Source organism: Corvus cornix, chromosome Z, assembly GCF_000738735.6.
Source record: "Corvus cornix cornix isolate S_Up_H32 chromosome Z, ASM73873v5, whole genome shotgun sequence".
In the NCBI taxonomy this organism is placed as follows: domain Eukaryota; kingdom Metazoa; phylum Chordata; class Aves; order Passeriformes; family Corvidae; genus Corvus; species Corvus cornix.
This window is the reverse complement of record NC_046357.1, coordinates 15,515,361-15,535,244: the sequence shown is the minus strand read 5'-3', so window position 1 is coordinate 15,535,244 and position 19,884 is coordinate 15,515,361. Positions and strand designations below refer to the sequence as shown.

Sequence of the window (19,884 nt, the reverse complement as noted above, 5' to 3'; positions counted from 1 at the left end):
CAAAAACTGATTTCAGGTGAGAGTAACTCCACACGTGTGCTGGAAAAAGCAGGTGCCTTCCTTCAATGACTCACGTTCTTTCAGCATCTCATCCTCGGCCCTGTGTTCGCTGGAAGGGGGTTTCACTCACAGTTTTGCTGTCCCAGGTTGGCTTGGCTTGGCTCTTCCCTGTGTGGGGTGAGCCTGTGGCTGCACTGCAGGCTATTGCTGCTCTGTTATTTACTGTATGGATGGGGGAGTGTTTTTCCAAATGGAATGTGGTGTCCTGCTCCATGCTCCATCAAGGCGAGTGCACAGAGCGCTGTCGGGGCTGAATCCTGGCATCAGCACATTGCACATTCTCTCCAGTCCCTAAGGAACCATCACTGGAGAGGGTCCCAAAGCATTCCCTTCCTGAGGAGGCTGGTTGTGGCATGTCACCATGCTGGAATTTAATTTCATGCTGGACCTTTAAACTAATTATTTTAACTGGAAATGCTATGTCTCATGTCAATCCTCCTTGACCAAACAAAGGGGCAGGGAGGATGGACGAGCTGCTACTTCACCGAGGTCAGTCAGTTTGAATGGAGCAAACCATGTTTCCCTGGAGGGAATGCTTGCTGCAGAATTATCATGGATGATGCTTTGGGGCAGAGGAGGCCTGGAAAGGAGCAGGCATAGGCAGGACTGCCATTTCTGGCTGGCAGTGCAGGCAGAAAGTGCTCACAGGTGAGAGGTTCTGAATCAAAGTGAAGCAAACATCCTGAAGAGCTAAGCTGAGGGGTCAGCTTGCAATTCAGACAATGTGAGAGATGAGAAGAAGAGGCAACAAGGAAGAAGCAGATGCCTAAGGGGAATTAAACCCTCACTTAGACTCCTGAAGCATGTTGGAGGACTTCTTGGAGATCAGTGGTGTTGAGGAACAGAGAACCTAAGAATTCTACAAGGATATTTGATATTACCTTGGATCACTTTTAGCCTGGAAGCCTGGAACATGGAAAAAAGGCAAAGAAAGATCTCATAGTTTAGCATCTCATCATATGGTTGCTGTTGCGGGAGCTTTGAAAGGAGAAGAAACCACATCTGTGGCGTGAGGGGGAGGTGAGTGTTTCCGCAGTCCATGTTCCTCATGGTGCCACGTGAGTATCTTATGGCTGCTCGTGGGCATTCCCCTTGCAGTGACCTTGTGAGGCCATACATATGATGGAGAGAGAAACACCAGGGTTTCTGGGGACCACCATTTCAGGGTGTTGGCAGGTAGTATCCCACAGTGATTTTTCTGGGTCACATGTCCTTCCTTTCCCACCCTCCCTCCACAGCTGGTGTTGAACAAATGCAGAGGAGGACATTTAATCCTTTCTTTGAATAATTTCATAACCTAAGGCTAAAGGCTACAGATGAGCACGGCCTGTGGGGGACGGGGAACAGTTGAAGGTCCTGGTCAGTGTGACAGGAGGTGGTGTCAGTGCAGCAGCCGCCAGACTGTTTTAAAGCAGAACCCTCTCCAGATAGCTTTTAAAAATGTACGTGATATCTCACAAAAACATGGTCAGGGTGTGGATTCCAGCTGTGCACTTCAGAGATTTCCGATCTTTTGTTTCCCGTGCATGAACCCAACACTAATCTGCAATTTGGGTCTGACTCTGCTCTTTGCTCCAGCCGGTGGAGCTGTGCTGGGAAGTGGGACGCCACGTGTGACCGGCAAGGGCTCGGCAGAGAGCGAGCCAGGAGCAGCGAGGGGGAAGGGGAGCAGGTTGGGCTTGATTTCTATGGCTCAGTTTGCAGAACGCTGTCTTGCCATGCAGGACACTTCTGGGAGATGGGGCATCTCCTTGGATGCTCTTCTAAAGACTGTGGATCCTTGCAGCAACCTGCTGCCCTCACAGAAGAAGCACAGTGTCAGGGCTGTCCTGTCCTGCACCCACATCCCAGGTCTCTAAGGACTCATTGCTTGGAGTCTTACTTTGGTGTAATGATGTGCCCTGAAACTGCAGGCTTTGGGCAGCATCCCATAGTTATAACATCTTATAGTTGTCATTGATAAGAGTGCAAGCAGGCTCTGAGTAGGGACAGAGCTGGTGCAGAGCCCATTTTCCTTATGCATCACAGAGGACCAGCATGACGGGGGTATATCTCCAGGTCTTTTCTCTATTAGCATTGTCCTTAGCCCCTCCAAGATGGGCCCTGGGTGTCTTCACCCTCCTGGGCACAGGAGCTTCATGGGCACTCCCATGGCATCACTGGGGAGACTCATGAAACAGGATGAAGACCTGCACAGGAGCCAACACCAGCAGGATCCATGTCAAGCAGTCTGCAGTCAGGGTGTACCCAGGCAGCTGGGTACACAGGCCTCAAGAGTTTCTTTGGAAGAGGAAGCCACAGCCATGTAACACAGGCAGGGCTGTTCCTGTAGCATGCTGTGGGCTGTGAGCGATTGTCTTTGGGAAGCCCAGATGCAGCCCTGCAGCCTTTCCCCAAACTTTCTTAATTTCGTCACTGACTCCGGCAATGTGAGGGTTTCCCTTGTGCCACGAATGCTCGTTTTGCAATGGAAGTGACATTTGTTTCCTGCAATGATGACACTTTGCCCTTCCAGAGCCAGAAGAATTCTTGCTAATCCTCCCTTCCCTCTATTCACACATTTTTTCTTCATTCTGCTCCTAGACCACAGCGCTTCGCTAAGCATCACAGTCACCAGCAGGTAATTTAAGCACACATCTGCTTGCAATCTGGGAGGAAGGAGAGAGGCAGTTTGTCTTCGTTAGAAGCCTGGCGGTCATTGCTCTTTGCTTACCTGGTGGCATTAAGGCTTTTCTGTGGCTCTGTGGGGGCCAGGTGGGAACCAGGGGTCGTCTAGGATGGGACAGTGCCTGGCTCTGATGCCTTGCCCAAAGGTATCGCTGGGGATGTCCAGCCACAATTGATGTGCTGTATGACCCAACTTGAGCACTGATACCTGCCTAGTTTGGCGTCCTCATCTCTCTTCCCTTAGCTCTCCTTCTTGTGACTGCTGGACTTCCAGCCTTCTCTGGTGAAGGCTCGCTGTCCTGCTGGCTGATGGCACCTAGGTCAGACAGACTGAGAAAGCCACTGGAGTCAGCACCCAGATCCGTGCCCTTATTTCAGGAAAGCTCTGAGGTTTTAGCTGCATCCCTGTGGATGAGACAGGGAACACAGTACTCACAGGAGGAGGTTGGAGCTATTGCTGGGTGCACGGGGGTATTAAATAGCACAAGCCTGTGGGAAACCAACGCTTCTCTCCTTCCAGTGCTTCAGGGCAAACTTATTTCAGCAAATCCTCCATCCCCTATTGCTATTCCATCTCTTGGGTTTCCTCTTAATACACTGAGCTGCTGGGTTTATTTTTGGAGCTGCCCTCTCCCCACTGGCAGAACAGACATGCAAGAGCATTTATGTGTCAGAAAGGCTGAAGGTCTGGAAATCAGGAGGTAAGTGCTGATTTTCCTGAGGAAATTTGGACATGTCCCCTATGTTTTTACAAGGAGCTGTAGGAGTGGAGCAGTGCTGAGATGCTACCATGAGAGATTTGGGCTGTGGAAGGATGCTGCAACCCTGAAACACTTCGCATGCCCCCTTGCAAGACCCCTTATTTCCTGTTTGAGTCCCTGTGACTAGTTTTTAACTGCATCGAAGGCTTTCTTCATATTTTGCTAAGTTTAGACTGCTTGCCATTTCTTTCAGTGTCCCAAAACAGCTGCTGAGTGAAAGGCAATCTTTTTCTGATATTCAATACCATAGGCAGGAGTGAATTGAAAATGTGTTGATTCCTTAGACTGTGGGAAAAAGACCTGTACTGCTGGCAAAACTGGGCTGAAAAGTAATGTGGGTTTTTTCAGGGTTTTTTTTTTTTCTTTTGCAATAGCTTCATGGAAAAACAACTCATATTTCTTCATTGCTTTGAATTTTCCCTGGAGGATTCTGAGGGGCTGAGGTCTTGTATTTCTATACACTTGTTTGCAGAGGCGGCAGAATACAGTGGGTTCACACAAAAGCCTCAGATTTGGCAGTATTCAAAAAAGGGGATCTGCATAATGCCCCGAAGCATCGTTCTTACAGCCCACAAAAGCCAGACATCCCAAGGGGAGCCCGATGCCAAAATTAGCTGAACTCACAGCCACATCAGAGGGGTGAAGTGGCTGTCCCGCGGCTGGTGCCGGAGGAGCTGTGCTTCCCGGCCCTTGCTTTGACACAGATGTTTTGTGTCACACTTGGGTCCACTGGCAGCAGTGCAGGGGCTTTCCACTCTCTGTGCCTTCAGGGCATCCGTGAGGGAATTGCTCCCACCATCAGGCTCAACCCTGCTGGCTAAGTGCAGGGTGAGGGGCTGATACCCAGCCTTGGTCCAGTTGCTGCGCTGCTGGCTCTGCATGGGCTTTCCTCCACCCAGACAGCAGCCTCAGGTCCTCTGAAGATTGCTTGTTTGAGATATGTGTAACATTAGTCCATGTAAATCACATCAAGCCCATGGTTTCCAGCACTGCTGGCTTGGGCTCTTGCAGACTGGCTCGCTGTCACTCAGCCACAGGCCGTCTAGGTTAGCTTAATGAGGAAGCCAGACTAAGATGAAATAATTAATGCAGCTGTAGGAGTCTTTGGGGAATAAGGGAGCTGGCCCAAATCTTCCTCCTCAACCAAAGCAGTCCAGGCCTTTGTGAAGGTTCGGAAATTCTCCATTTCCACTGGGTGCTGAAGGTGGGTCTGTGGTCCTTCCAGCCCAGGATGCTCCCAGGAGCTCTGTGAATCAGCTGCATAGGCATGGAGACCTGGACCGGCTCCAGGGCAGCAGCTGGGCTGGGATTGTGGGCAGGGAGCATTGTGGGGGGTCACGGGTGTTTTGGGAGGGTCAAACTCCCATGAGAGGAGCGAGGAGAATGGTGCTAGGCTCTGGAGGATACTCTGTGGCTGGGATGCTCCAGTTGGCTCTGAGAGTTGGGAGATGTGCCAGAGACCTCTCACTCAGGGCTGTCCCTGCTCCAGCAGTGCAAATGGGCACTGACAAGGGGAGGCACCCGCTCCTGCTGTGGTCCTGCTGCTCAGCACAAGCTCAAATTAAAGAAGGTTTATTTAGTAAACCCATTCCAGGATAAAGCTTTTGATTTATAGGCGCCCCAATAGCGCTCCAAGGAGAACTTGTACAACTTTAACTGCATTTTCTCAGCATCACACCAGCCCAATAAAAGAGAGTTCATATGCGCTGCACAAATTCTCACTTCCAATATAAAAAAGGTTTTATGAGACTGGAAGTCTCACTGGCTCTGCAGGGCCGGGTGTATTGGCGGATACTCCGCATGACAGACCCTTGATTCCTCTTTGAGTTGTCAGACTTCAGTAGCATTTACAGCTATTTAGCTATCAAATTTTATGTGCGGCTCTGAGAGAAATGTGTCTTTTAAATACTGCTCTGTCTCATAAACAGCAGTCTGTTAAACTATGTCAACGATACAAGCAGTTTGTGAAGTCCTTCAATGCAATTGCCTACAGGTCCGCTCGTTACCTGAGCAGCAAAGTGCTGAACAACTCACCAAGTTAATTTCTCGAGCCAGTTGTCTTGGCTGGGGATCAGCTTGCCAAGCAAAACTCGGTAATAACCATGCTCCAGCAGCCCACATTCAGGTCATGTTTTAGGTAGAGTCTCACTTGCTCGGTGCTCACTCAGACAAGTTTGTCATCTCTACTATGGTTACATCAAGAAGCCACGTGCAAGTGTGCATCCCTGATTTTCTATCCCAAAACTTTGAAGCTCAGGATCCTCTCCTTTCTACAGAAAGACCTTTCAGTCTTCTCTTTGGTCCTTCTCCTCAGAGAAGAGGCTGGAGGCAGGATATTTCCAGGGTGCTGTCCTTGACCTTGGCCATAACAAAATCCCTTCACTGCCCCTTCAAACTTCCCCCTAGTATATACCTTTCCTGTTGCTTTCCCCCTCTGCTTTTCCCAGCCACGGTTCAGGGGAACAGCATGTACCACATTACATCTTCACTCTATTTATTTGGTGACCCAAGCTGAGCCTGTTTGTATCAGATGAGGAACAGAAGCTTTCTTGCCCTTTTTGCCGATAGTGCAATCAGACCAGCTCCAACACTGGGATATAATTTATGGACTCTGAGTTCGGAGCTGAGCCAGACATGAGCTTTCAGACTCTTTTATTTCATTCCTTACTTCTTTTTTTTTTCCTTGTTATTATTTTAGCATAAACTGGTGACTTTATGTGTGTATTTTCGAGCCTGCACCACTTGGAAGGTGCAGACGGTGTGAAGAGCCCAGGCAGTGGGCGCCTTCACCCTGAGGCGTGGGGTAACGAGTACTTGGATGCCTAATTGCTGCCGTGTGCTGCAGACTGGGAGGTTTGCTCTCCCATCGCTGCTGTTTCCGTGTGCAATGAGCCGGGGGGACGGCAAGGAAAAAAAATATATATATATATGTGCGTGTGCAGCATGGTTATTTTCAAATATGAAATTGCACCTGCAAAAATAGAAGCCAGGAAAAGGACTGGCAAGCAGCTTGGATCTGGGAGGCGCCATGCGTGCGGAGCAGAGATGGAGACGGCGTCTCTGAGTTCCTTTCCCATGCTCGTGACGCCTGATAGTTTTAGCGGACATTGCTTTTCCTCCCGCTTGCATTTCAATTAATCATCTGCTTGTCAGCGCTCTTCTCCCCAGCTCCCCTCCCCGCCAAGTCCCGGGGAGCGGTGCGCACACATGCAAAGCGCCCATGCACGCAGGCTGCGTGCTGACGGGCTTGGCCGCTCGTTAATCACTTACTGGTGTCATGCGAGGCAGTCCCCGCAGAAGGAAGTTTGGAAAAGGGACAGACGGCCATCTCCTTGGTCTCCATTTCATCAGGGGGATTGAGCTGAGCACAGGATCTGGCCCTGACACATTGCAGTCCCGCGGTCTCTGTTGGTCTCCATGGTCTACGTCCTGCTCCAGGCAGAGGGCTCGTCAGAAGCGCTCACCCAGATTTTGCTTTCCAATATTTAAAACAAGCACTGAGCAGGGCCATCCCCATCAGAATTTGTGGGGGACTTCATAATATTTAATTTTTCTTGGCAATGGCATGCTCATCTGTCCAACAAGGTAAGAAATGGCCTGGGAAGTCCCTAGTCCAGAATCTTGCCCCAGGCAGGGTGAATACTGAATGTGAACCAGTTTACTTCACCCGTTTGGGTTTTGAAAACCTCCAGGCTTAGGTCCTACAACCTGTCTGGGTTCATCTTCCAGCAGGTGACTGTCATGAGACTATGCCTTCCTTATAGCAAGCCTGAACCTCTCCTGTTGCAGCTCTTGCAGCTCATGCCTGTTGTCTCTCATCTTCCCACCATGGAGAAAACAGCCTGTCTCCATCATCTCAGTAATCTCAAGGTAGGTACTGTGAGGTTGCTGTTCGATCCCTCCAAAACCATCACTTTGGAGGCTGCACAAGCCCTGTTTTCTCAACCTGTCCTCATCCCCATGTGCCTCAGCCTCATCACCACCCTTCAAGGACTTGCTGGAGGTCAGCATTGCCAATCTCGTACATGGGCCCCAAAACTGGGCACAGTGCTCCAGATGTGATCTAAGGACTTTTTTTTTTCCATTAAATTTTTTTTTCCCATAGTAGATCTTGCAGACCCTGTCTAGGCATACACTTGGCATCAAATTTCCTCTCCAGCTGGGGAAGGTTCCCAAAAAAAAAAAAATTAATAAAGTCTCTGTGTGTGTGCACACTTGTGTGCACACTAATTTGGTGTGATTCCTGTTTTGAAGATTCAGTAGATTTTTTTTTATTAATACTTTTCACAAATGTCTGCAAGAACTACCGTTTGAGCCCTGCACAAAGGGGCTGCTCTGCTCAGAGACTCCTCTGCAACCCCAGCAGGAGCTGTGCCCTCTTCCCAAGCTGTCTTTGACTTCACTTCCACAGAGATAGTCAGATCAGATGGTTTCTTTTCCGACCCCCTCTCCTTGCCCAGGGTTTCTCCTAACTAGTGCACTGAGTTTTTTCTGCCGGGAAGAAGCTTTTTTTGGGGCTAGTCAGAATTGTTCCAGCAAGGCTGGTACACTCTGTGCTGGGAGAGCAGCTTGATGGGAATGAGGGGTGCAACCAGAGCTGGGGAAAGGGAGCACAAATGATTTAGAAAAGGTTAAAGAAGACACCCTGGGCAGGCTGCAGAGCAGGAGGCAGAGGTGGGGGCTCGAGGGGAAAAAGGGAGCATTTTCTGGCGATGAGCATCCCAGTGAGAGGGCAAGAAGATGTTCGGTGTGAGGCTGGTCCTTCCAGAAGAGCTCACTGGCCTGTTAGAGAAAAGCAAATCCTGCTGAGACAGAAGCTGAGGGGTAAAGGGAGGGAGCCAGCAACACTGGAGGGAGATGAGGGCCCGAGCCATGCCAGTCATCCCCTTGCTGGGTCAGGCTCTGCTCTACGGCCACAGTGGAGTATTTTCAGTCCTCCTGAGTTTTGCAGAAGGGCATTAGCTAATGGATATACCCAGTGGCAAGTCCAGGATGAGCCAGCTCCACATCCCTGGAATGGAGAGCTGGGATGTGAACTGAAACCACTTGCTGTGCCAGGGAAGTGGAAGTCAGGCTCCCACTCTCCATCCAGGCAGCATCAGAATGGGCTCAAGCAACCAGAAAGCAGCAAAACCAGGGGTAGAAATATGTTTCCCCACATTTGCTGCTCATCTGTGGCTCTACCCTGTGGTGAGCGCAGCGAGCTGATGAGTACGCGCAGACCTGACTCTGGCTCAGTTTTTCCTTTGTTCTGTCATTGACAAATATTCAGGGATTGAAAGTGAAATACTGTGCTTTGCTCTTCCAAAGAGAAAAAAAAAAAAATAAAGGGAAGGGAAGGAGCCCCTTTTGCATGCTGCACCGGCGAACCCTCGTCATCCTGTAGCAGGAGGCCAGCACACATGAATATTCCTGTGCAATATGCACAAGTGATGAGCCCCATATGCAGGCCTTGGGAGAAATTAAATGTTTTCTACGGCATTTTCCAAAAAGCCTTTCTATCAAAGTGCTTGGTCGGGAGCCAAAAACGCCCCAGCTTTCGTGGCCCCAGCTGGTTGACACTTTTTTATTATTTTATTTTTAAATGCTGATGAATATTTTCTAATTAAAAAACAAGCCCTCCCCTAAACTGAGTCTTGCCCCAGTGGATGAAGTGGAGCCAGAGGTTGGGAGGGGGCTGGAGGCCGCTGGGGACTCCATGGCTGCTCTTGGCTGATGGTTTTCTCTTCCTTCAGTGCTGGAGCTTCCAGGAAGGGTCCTGAGACAAAAGGCACACGTGGTTCACATCTGTCCTGCCACACCTGGTGGAAGACAGCCGGCCAGGCAGGGGTGGCACCCTGGTTCCTGCCTGCTGCCTCGCCCCCAAGAGAGGGGAGGAATGAGTGCAGGCTGCAGACAGGAGGTTTAAAGCACACCAACCTCCTGGGATGGGGATCACTGGGGTGCAGCTAGGCAAAGGGATTTCCAAGTCAAATTTGGCATTGCAAGGGCTGTCCTTCATACACTGGCTGCTTTGCCTGCAACGGTGAGAAGGAGCAAAGCCATGGTGTGATTTTAGGGGTGGAAGAGATGGGGCAGTTGCTGGAGGGAGAGGGAGCCTGAGGAGAAGCAGATGCACAGAATGAGACTTGATACCGGTACTTGTCTTGAGCACAGGATCAAAATGTCCCAATAATTTTAAGGCATATGAACTTGGTGCAGAGTTGGAGAGGGGCTGACCTGACAGGGGCATAAAAGAGAGATAGGCACTGGTTCTGTGGCCTGGAAGGACAGGAGGGCCCTGAGAGCCCAGAGAGAGCCTGGCTGGTGGGGCAGGGTGATTGTGTAGGGAGTGTGGGACCAAGCAAGACGAGTATCAAGCACTCCCCTGCTTACTCCTGGAGTCTGGTAGCATGGCCACCTCCAGACCCACAGCCCCTAGAACTGCCGTAGGATGAAGATAGACCTGGATCTGTGTTCTTTGAATGTGAGTCTTTGTGGCAGATCCCAGAGGCCAATGCATTCATATTTAGTGTTTGGCTTTGGGGGTTTACTAGTGGAAAAAGTGCCTTGCTGCAGGAATACTGGCAGCAGGATGGAGAAGAAGGCTTCTGGGATCTTGCCAAGTGGGACCTCTCCCAGCTGAGTTGTTTTTCTCCTATATGGCCAGGTTGGCTTCAGACTGCTTTCAGTGTTGGTAGGTAGGAAAGTGATGGTGTGTCCACCTTGGGTGCTGTATCCCATAAACAACAGGAAAGAGAAAAAGAAAGGAACTGCATGGTTTAACACCCCTAGATCAGTTCTGGGGCTTGGTACCACTGTACGCATCTTCCCTCCCTTGCAGGGCTGAAAACAAATTGGATTTTAATCCAACCTCTTCTTTATTGAGTATTCATTTAATTCTGCTGGCTTTACATGGCAAAATCTTCCTCCAAGTGTACATCCTCTTGGCTTTGGTTTTTTGGAAAGAGGCTGAGACTCAAATACAGTTTCACACACGCCTCACCTGCCAGTGGCAACACACAGCGATGCTGGGCTTGCCAGAGCCATGCTTGGAGGGAGTTCTCTTTTCCAAAAGGGTGTTTTGTTTCCCCCATCACCATCGAGCCCAGCACACCACCCCAGCACGCGTCTCAGTGCATCCTCCTCTCTGTCCTAGTGAAACTGCTTCCCTGATGTCAGACAGGGAATACACCCTAACAAACATTTTAATTTAAGAGCTGTTAAAGCCCAGGGGCAGCAGGAGGTCACAGTCTGCACACACAGATGGTGTTTTGTCCTTGATAATTAAACTTTCCTGTAGTTTTGGGTGAGACACTTTCTTGACTTTTATTCGGCACAGCTGCGTCTAGCCAACTCCATTTCTCCCTCCTCATCCTCTGCTCACCCTCAGCAAACACTGTCTGCAAGGTCTGGGGCTGGATCCTAGGGAGGTCAAGGATCCCCAGGGGTTTTCAGAGGGGTCCTCAGCAGCCCCTTGGTCTCACCCCACAAGTTCTGCTGGCTCCAGGCTGTGGCAGTCAGAGACCCTCAAAGAGGCACCAGTTGGAGGCCAGGGGAGGAGAGCCAGCCTGGGGCTTTGGAGTGCCGGCAGCCCATTTAAGCAATGCTGTTTCTGCCTCCCATGGATGCTTTTCCCCTTCCACCAGCTGCATCCAGGCAATGCCAAACTGATAGGGGGCAAGGGGGCAGGGGCCAGTGAGGTCCTGCTGCAGACTGAGGCAGCAGTGGTGCCAAGACAGCTGCTGCCATGTGGTGAGGCTTGGCCTGTGAGTAGGGCCATTTGGGGGGGGTCAGAGCAAAAAGAGGTCACTTCTATCCACTGCTTTCCCAGGAGGGTGTTTGCAAGCAGAAGAGGGCAGGCACATCACCCCAGTCCCACTGCCAGCCTTAGGCTCAGTTCTGGGGCAGACCCCTGAGCCTACCAAAGAGACTGCTGGCAGCAGAAAGCCCCCTTCCAGCATCACTGGACACAACATGGGCTGCTCTCACTGAAGGGTGGGATTAGTTCCTCCCTTCAGTGCCACCCTTTTCACTTGTCATCAGGGTATTACAGAAAACCCACATGCCTCCGTTTTTCCCCCTCAGTTGCCCACTTCCAGAACTGGGTGCTTCTGTGACATAGGGACACAGATCCCAGAAGGCTGCATGGGACATGCCGGGCACCTGTGAAACCACCTGGGGTGAGTGGGGTGATGAAACTGGATGGAACTGGGTGAATCAATGACCACCAAACCCCATCTGTCTGCGATTCTCTCCAGTCTGCTTTTTCCTGGCCAGGTTTTGAGCAGCATTCTTGCAGTGAGGAAGGAGGCAGGGGGCAGCCCATATGCAGCTGGAGGACAAATGTCCTCACTGTCACATCTATCCTGGCTGCCTGCACTGGCCTGTGTCCCCACAGCAGCTTGTGGGCCAGTGACCCCGGGCCACTTGGTGGTCTGAAGGCATTAGAGGCATTAGTGGGGACACCAGCAGCTCCTGTGGAACGTGGACAGGGAAGGACAGCAAGCAGGGACCCGTGGGGACCACACAGTTCCCAGCATCCTGAGCCCCTGTCTGCCTCCAACAGTGTTTGCTGCTCTCCCTGGGCCTTGGAAGCTGCCTGGGTCCTGCCTACCCCATCCTCCTGCCAACTTGTGCTGCAGGCATGGAGGAGAGATGAAACAAAGCAACACAAGCCATAGTCACCATCCCTGGAGGTATTTAAAATACATGTGAATATGGCACTTAGGAACAGGGCTTAGTGGTGGACTTGGCAGTGTTAGGTTTACTGTTGGACTTGATGAGGTTTTTGTCCAACCTAAATGATGGATTTTATGATTGCATGATCCTGAGGCGTCTCTGGGGAGGCAGCATCAGAGTCATTGGAGTGGCTTCCTCTGTGCCAACAGCTTAAAAAAAAAAAAGAAAGCCCAATCAAAAAGCCAAGCTAAAATTAAAATGCCCAAGAAGCTCTGTATAACTGGGTGTTCCATCGCTTACTCTCACAGTGCTGCTAAGCCCTTCCCTCTTCTTCCCTCCTTGGACAAGACATCTGCCAAGGTCTCTTCCAATGCTCCTCACTCCAATCCTGCTCATGTCCCTGAGCCCCTGCAACACAACTTCAGGCTCTCATCCTCTTCTAGCTCTGTCTCAGCATGCTGGCAAAAAGCAAACCTGTCCTGCTTTTTGAGCAGCAATGCTGTGGCCTCAGTCCTTGGATGCCTGTGATTCAGGAATGAGCTGTAGCTCTCCCTGGCCTGGGCACATCACCACCAGGAGGTTTATTGGGGCCAAGCTAGCATGGCCCTGCCTGCACTGGAGGAAGGGGGTCCTGCAGGGTGCCAGCAGCTGGGTTGGGATGGCAGCTGGCACTTTTTCCCTGGTTGCCCCTGTGCTTCCACAGCAGCGCCATGCTCTTCACCTCACATAACCCCAGTGCCACAGAGCTCAGACACAGTGCCCACACTGTGTCCAGCCCCTTGCATGGGAGCTGCAGTGAATAGACCTCCAGAGGAGCAAGACTGGGCTAGCAAGAGATGCAGTCTTCATGTTTCAAGCAAAGCCCTGTGGAACCTGTGTCTGCAGGTGCTACTGAGGGGGATGCTAAAGCTGCTGTGGCCAGACATACCCCAAAAATCGCTCCTAGCAGTAACCATGGGAAACACCGTGCTCCTCTATGCCATGTCTGCTGTGTAGTGGGCATCCAGCTGATAGAATAAATCTGGACAAACCCTGTCTGTCCTCCTTTTCCTATTTGTTTTGCTCAGGATAGCACATGACTATGCCACAGTCCAGAGTTTAATACTAGGATGCTTCTCTCTGCCCTGGAGCTTTGCATCTGCAGGGATGTTGGGCATTTCATAGAGCAGGCTCGCTACAGTCTCCCCAAGGCAGAAAGCAGGGTTGTGAGCAAAATCCTAGGGGGACTGAAGGGCAATGCAGCCCCGCAGACAAAAATAAGAAATGTTGACAGCATTTGTCTGGAAAGCACAAACCAAACCTGGCATGAGACAGCAGGACCTTCCTAAATTATTTGGGGTTGTTTGCTCAGTTTATGTGAGTTTGGTTTTGATTTTGTGAGGTTGTTTAGGTTTTGTTCCGCATCATTAATATTCTGTTTTTGTGGGTGGAGGCTGAGAATCGAAGTGCTGAAAACCAGCATGACACCAAGAGCTCCATCCCACAGTAACCACAGCCTGGAGATGCAGAATGAGCAGGATCTGCTCCCAAGTACGCCCATCTTAGGTGATTTCTCCAGCTTCCGGAGAGGAGTACTGGGAAGCACCTGAACCACAAGCATCACCCATCTCCAGTCTCTCTCCCTTCTCTGTCTGATCTCTTCTGTCTGTCCCTGACATGGCACCATCTATGGAGAAACACTGCTCAGGACCTCATTTTAATGGAGGCTCCAGACAAAAAGCACTGGTTCTGGCAGTTCTTTAATAGAAGCAAAGATACGATTGATTCCTGCAATCTCTCTCTGCAGGGAGCCAGGAAATGCTCAGTGCAGAGGAAAGTTGAGTAAAAAGAGAGGGAAAATTACATTTCCCATTGTTGGTCTGAGCTTTCCTGCATCTCAGAGGCTGGCCAGGGGTGGCTGTGGGCTGTGGAGGAGTGGGGTTTGGGTATGGCAGCTCAGCTGACCTTCCTGCCCAGGTGGCACTCGTGTCCCTGAGGAACAGTCCTGGGACAATGTTCCTCCTCTGCCATGGGATTTAAGCCCCCTCCTGCCCTGCTGTGCCTCCTCACAGTAGCACTGTTGAGGACGTGAAATGCTTTATTAGTATGCTGTTCTTTGCATTGGCTTTTATCACTGCTGGAGCAGATGGCTGGTCTTGGACTGCTGCCTTCCACTTGCAGAAAAACTGGTTCACATGGTGGGAGGTGTGAGGACAGGTATGGGCTATGGGAAACATCCCCCGTCAAGGCTCCATGCAGGAACAGGGAACGGGCAGCAGCACTGCCCTGCAATGGATGTGGCACCGGGGGCTGTTGCTGGGCAGGGTCACTGGAGAGGTTCCCATCGATTGTACCTGTCCCATGCTCTCCTGACATCGTGCTCCTGCCTGTCCTCAGGCCACGGAGGAATCATAGCACCCCAGTGTGTCCCTTGTCCTGCCAGGGACAGGGGTGGACTGCACTGCCCTGATGCTTTAGGGCACCAATTTGAAGAGCAGCAAGGTGTGGTTTGAGAGATCCCCATCTTGCTCCTGGAGCAGGAATCCCCCAGCCCCTGGAGCTCCAGGGTGATGACCTCACTCCTGGGACTCTCAGCACCCTGCTGGTCTTTCTACAGCTCCCTGCCCCAGTGGGAGCATGTTGCCATGATCCACAGAAGCAACAAATTACCTGTCCTGGGTGCCAGCTTGCCAGTTTGGCATATTCTCAAACAGCCTGAGCTTTTTCATGGGTTCTTCCTCCCCAGACCATCTCAGCTACCCCTGGAGCTCCTAAACTGTGCATTACCCCTTGCAAAGTAGCTCTGGTTTCATCTGGGCTTCCGAAGAGCTGCTTTCTTCATCCCCATGGATATGGGGAACAGCTTTGCTCATTGCTTTTAACACAGAGACACCCTGCCAGTGGCATCCAGGGAAGATGGAGCAACTCCAGCAGGTATGTTGGAGCCAAGAGCTCTGCAAGTCCACAGCTGCCTTCACGGGCACACCTTCAACCAAAGCAGCTGGGACATTTTGTAAGGACCATCCTTCCACCATTTGTCCATCTTTTAGACCACAAGGGAAGGAGGGTCTGCGCAGCCACCCAGGGGTCCAGCAGTGCTCGCTGGGATGGTAGAGGCTCAGTGATGAAGGAGTTCTGCTGTGGGGTGCTCCTTCTTCCAGGGTATCCTCTTCCTTGGGGTCTCCACTTCATTACCAGAAAGGGAGGAGGTGGAGGGAGGAAAGTCATGGTCCATGACAGCCAGGAGTGAATTAATTTCAGCTGGCCCTAGTCATCCCTGTGGCACTCATGGTCCAGCAGGGCAGTGCTAATTGCTCTATTGACAGTGGGGGTTTAAATTAGATTTAAGAAAGCTTTTCAAGCACTGGGCATTCTGTCTCTGCAGATAAGGCTTTCTGATAGCACGTATGAAGGAGATGATGAAGTCCCTCTTTTCTCTTTTCCTCTTAGGCAGCAAAGAGGAGTTTAGTGCTGACAGGGCACTGTAAGGCCAGAAGGTTTTATGGCTGTTAGCAAGTGTCTGACATTAAGTGACAACTATTTTTTCCTCTCCTTTCCCTCGCCTTGCTGCCAGGGATGATCTGAAAGGAGGAGACAGCACTCAGTGCTTTCGGGTGCCACAAGTGGTGCAATCCCTGGGAAGCCAGGGCTGGAGGGTGTCCTGCCTCCAGTGCTTCACTGCTCATACCAGCATCACACCCTGCCCTTGGGGAGGGATGCCTTCCCGTGGGAGGCACCCTGGATCCCCGGGGCTGGGGGAAGCTGTGTTGGGATCTCTAGCAAAGGCCTACACTGAGGAGTCGAGAGTGGCTTTGGTAAGGGTGTTGTTTCTCCTTCGGTAACGCTGGGGCCCAGGAGGTGCCTGCTGAGTGCGGGGGCACTGTAATGGCTACAGTCGGCATCTGCACTACAGGCACAGCACCACACCCCAGGAAGAGGCAGGCTGTGACCTGTCCTGCAGGGTAGGTGGGCTGCAGTGTCTTCAGTCAGCATCTGCACTCCAGGTGTTTAGTACCACCTTATAGCCAGTGCCTGTGGTACAGGTGTGCAGTACCACCCACGCTCGGCATCTGCTGTACAGGTGTACCCCAGCATGCGCAGTGGGTGTCTGCAGTACAGGCAAACTGTAGCAGCTACAGCCAGTGTCTGCAGCACAGGTGTCTCCATCCACAGCCCATGCCTGCAGCAGAGGTTGTGCCACAGCATCGATAGTTGCTGTGGGCAGAGCACTCACACCGTGGTGCCTGCCACAGGTGCCTGCAGGACAGGTGCTGCAAAGCTCCTTTGGAAGGCTCTGGGCAAGGCTGCAGGAGAAGGAAATGACTAAACAGAGTTTGTTTTCCCCCAGTTCACCACTTCAGAGCCAGACCCCATAACAGCACCTGGTGGGGAATTGCTTGACGGAAGACTTTGTCATGGAAACACTAGGTTTTGAAACTACCACTTTTCTTTCATGGCAGCCACACACTTCTAGAATGAGATTTTATTTATTTATCATTGCTGAGAGCAGCCTATGGCAGGTGAAAGTTGTGGTGGGAGACTGAGATGCAGCCCACATCCCTCGCTAGCCAGGGACAAACCTGCCCTGGAGCTGCTGTTTCCAGGTGCCAGTTGGTACCCCATTACCAAAGCTTTGGAGATTATACAAAGGGACAGCTGGAACGGATCCATTCCTTTGCCTGCTCAAAAGAGGACACTGGGACTGTTCAGTAGAAAGTGTCATCCTACTTTTTTGCCTGGATACACAATCCCCTTCACTCCTGCTGTGCCCCCATGGCACTGTCCTCACCCCATCACACCACAACAGCTAATGTCACATTGCTGTGTGCCTTCAGTCCTGATCCAGCTCAGGAAACACATGACTAGAAACATGTTTTGGTTTAGGCTGAGAGCTGCTGGAGGGGACCTTATTCATTTCTATGTTGAGTTGTCTTCTGCTGCGAGTGACCATGACTGATGCCCTCACTACCCTTGGTGTAGAGGACAAGGCAGGGAAAGATCAGCTATTTGCTCTCTCCCAAAACAGGAAGCTGGAGACAGGGAGGATGGCTCCAGAGCTGCTGGTCCACCACTTCATGTGTTCCCTCACCCCTCTTCCTTCTGCCCAGGCTCCTCTCTCCTCTCCACCTCCAAGAAATGATTCATTACAGGGGGAAAATCTACCTTTTGCACACAAGATTGAGTTTCCCACTGTTGGCTTCTCTGCGTAATATATGTGGTTCCCCTCCATCACCTGTGAACTGCTCCCTGCTGGCACGGAACATAGCTCAGGAATCTGCACACCTGGTGAGCTGCTGCTCAATGGCCTGTGCACTCCGAGTGCTGGGGTGCTGGCTTTTGCTAGAGAAATAGTTAAGTGAGCAAATACAGCAGCAGAAATTTGCATTAGAAGCATCTGCAGAAATTGCGAAGGTTTTTTATGTGCTTGGGGAAAAAAAAATCAACATGGCTTTGGGCAAAACAGTCAAACAAAGTAAACACTGCATGGAAAATTGCAATTCAAGTGAGAAAAAGCTGGTTTTCTGGCTAGATTTTTTGTACTAAAATAGCTCTGCTACTGCCTGGTCACAGAGCTCATCTCTAAGAAGAAATGAGGTTTTCCAGGATGAGAGCAGCTGAGTGGTGAGTTCTCTGTGCTGTCACTGGAAGCCTCTGCCTGTGTCCTGGTCATGCCACAGAATCCCCAGGGATCTTACCTGGGTCCTTCTGCTCTCTCCTACTCCACCTGTATCCCTTGAGACAATCAGTGTTTCAGGACAGGAACCATTCCTTGCCACATAACTGTGTCTGTTTCGATGCTGGCCCAGGCACATGGGCAGGAGCAGCAGCAATTATTTTAAGAGCTGATAAGATGAGGGAGGAGCAGCAGGGGGGGCAGCAGGTGGCTTTGCTCCCTGACAGGGCCGGGAGGTAGAGCATGAGGGTTGGTGATGGTATTTGCACTGAGCCAAGACAAAGGCTACATCGAGATCTCACACTTTCTGAAGAGCTGGCTGGTTGCTGGGGGGTCCTGTCCTGCCTCCTGTCATTGCCACTGTCCCCAGAAATGGGGTGGCTGCACTAGCTGGGGATATCTGGACTGTGGTGAAGGGAGGCTCTGGCCCCCGTTTCCTTGCCTGCTTCAATTCCTGGTGCCACCCATCAGCTTCCAGAGCTGTAGGAAGGGACTATTCTGTGGAAAGTAAATTTGGGAGTAAATAGGGAGAGTTGGCTCCTGGTTTGCAGGTGGTTTCCAAGCTGCTCAGTGCCTCAGGTTCCAGCTATCACCCACTCCCCAAGCTGCCCCTTGTGATGGCAGCTGGAGCACAGGTGGGGTGGCTGCTGGGGAGCCATGCTGCAGGCACAGAGGGGACGCATGGAGAAGGCAGTGGAGAGCAGGCACAAGAGGAGCAGGAGGGAAGAAACAGAGGGAGTGATAAGGATGTTGTAATCAGCACTTAGCGCTCCTCGCCCAGAGCTTCCAGAGGAAGGTCACCTTCATTATCTCTGCTTTACAGGTGGGGGAAACTGAGGCACAGGGGAGGCAGTTAGAGTGATTTGCTCAAGGTGACTTGTGAGGGCTGGCAGCAGGGTCTGGGGCTTGCATGTCTCTGCAGCACCAGCACACTGGGAATGGCTCTTGCTGCCAGCCCTTCGAGCCCAAACCCAGCACCCAAAAATCAGTAGTGAAGGCTGTGGGTCCCTTCTCTGCCCATCTCCAGGCTCGTCCTCTTCAGACCCACTATCTCCCCCAGCACCCCTGCCCCTGAGAGGCATTTGAGATCAGGCTGGTCCAGCTGCACCCCAAAATCTGCTCATGAAATCCCACCCAGCTGCTCTTGCCTTCCCCTCCAGCCCTGCAAAGGCTTGCTGTGAACCAGAGGCCATCTGGGCTCCTGCAACAGTCGTGTTGGGTAATGGAATATGTTTTGCTGGATTTTTTTTCTCTTGCCAATAGAGCTCCCCCTTTATTTAGGTTTAAATGGATGCCATCTGGCTAATGAGCCCATACTCATGTTCTAGATTAAAAGGCAATCCTGTGCACGTTACTGATACGGCACTGGAGATTAGGGAGGTTTAAATGGTTTTGAAGGTGGAATTTGCTTTTCATGCATGGTGCTATTTACCTCCTGGTGGGTGGGCCCGCATCCCCATGGCTGTCCCCAGCAGCTCCCTCCTGGCTCTGGTCTCCTCTACCAGCCCTGGCTGCAAGAAAACGAGAGACTGAGCATCTCCAGCTTGCAGGGCCGTGCAGGGTATCCTTGTAGTTTTTGCTTCCATTTGTCCACCCTTGGAGGGGCTTTTTGGTGCAGGGAGGATGTCTTCATTACGTGCTTTCTTAGCTGTAACCCCCTCCACACCTCCCTGCACCACAGCATCCCCTGGGACATGGCACAGCTCACCAGGATGGAGTAGCCTCTGCCCCTCTCCCAGCCCAGAGAGGTGGGGGACAACTGTGGCCCATCAAGATATTGATGGCAGGTGGCTGAGGCTGAGGTCTGTGCTGAGATCAACATCTTGCGTGTCCTAAACACCACCTGGTGCTGTGAACTACCTGGGTGTGCTCCCATCGCCTCAAAACCCCTCTGCAACCCACTTGCAGGCAGTGCTGGCTCCTAGGAGGATGCTGCATCTGCCAAGGAGAGCCTGGCACCAGGGGCTGGCTTTCCTAAGGAAAATGTTGAAAATGAGATAGGGAAGATAGAACATTTGTGCAAAGCATATCATCACCTCCAGGCACCTCCTGTGGAAAGGGCCACAGGCTATCGAGTGATGA

The 19,884-nt window shown here is 51.5% G+C and overlaps 1 protein-coding gene across 8 annotated transcripts in view; it reads left to right on the top strand.

Moving 5' to 3' along the window:
- Positions 1-19,884, top strand: part of CNTFR (ciliary neurotrophic factor receptor) — a 200,654-nt gene that overhangs the window by 96,476 nt on the left and 84,294 nt on the right. Inside the window, exon 1 of one of the 8 annotated variants that reach the window (XM_019283473.3) lies at positions 7,296-7,358. The exons of the other annotated variants lie outside the window; for them this stretch is intronic. Coding sequence (XP_019139018.1) covers positions 7,317-7,358 — 42 coding nt within the window. The 5' untranslated portion in view covers positions 7,296-7,316. Of the gene's footprint in view, positions 1-7,295; positions 7,359-19,884 lie in introns of those variants that run through there. 8 annotated transcript variants of the gene reach the window in all.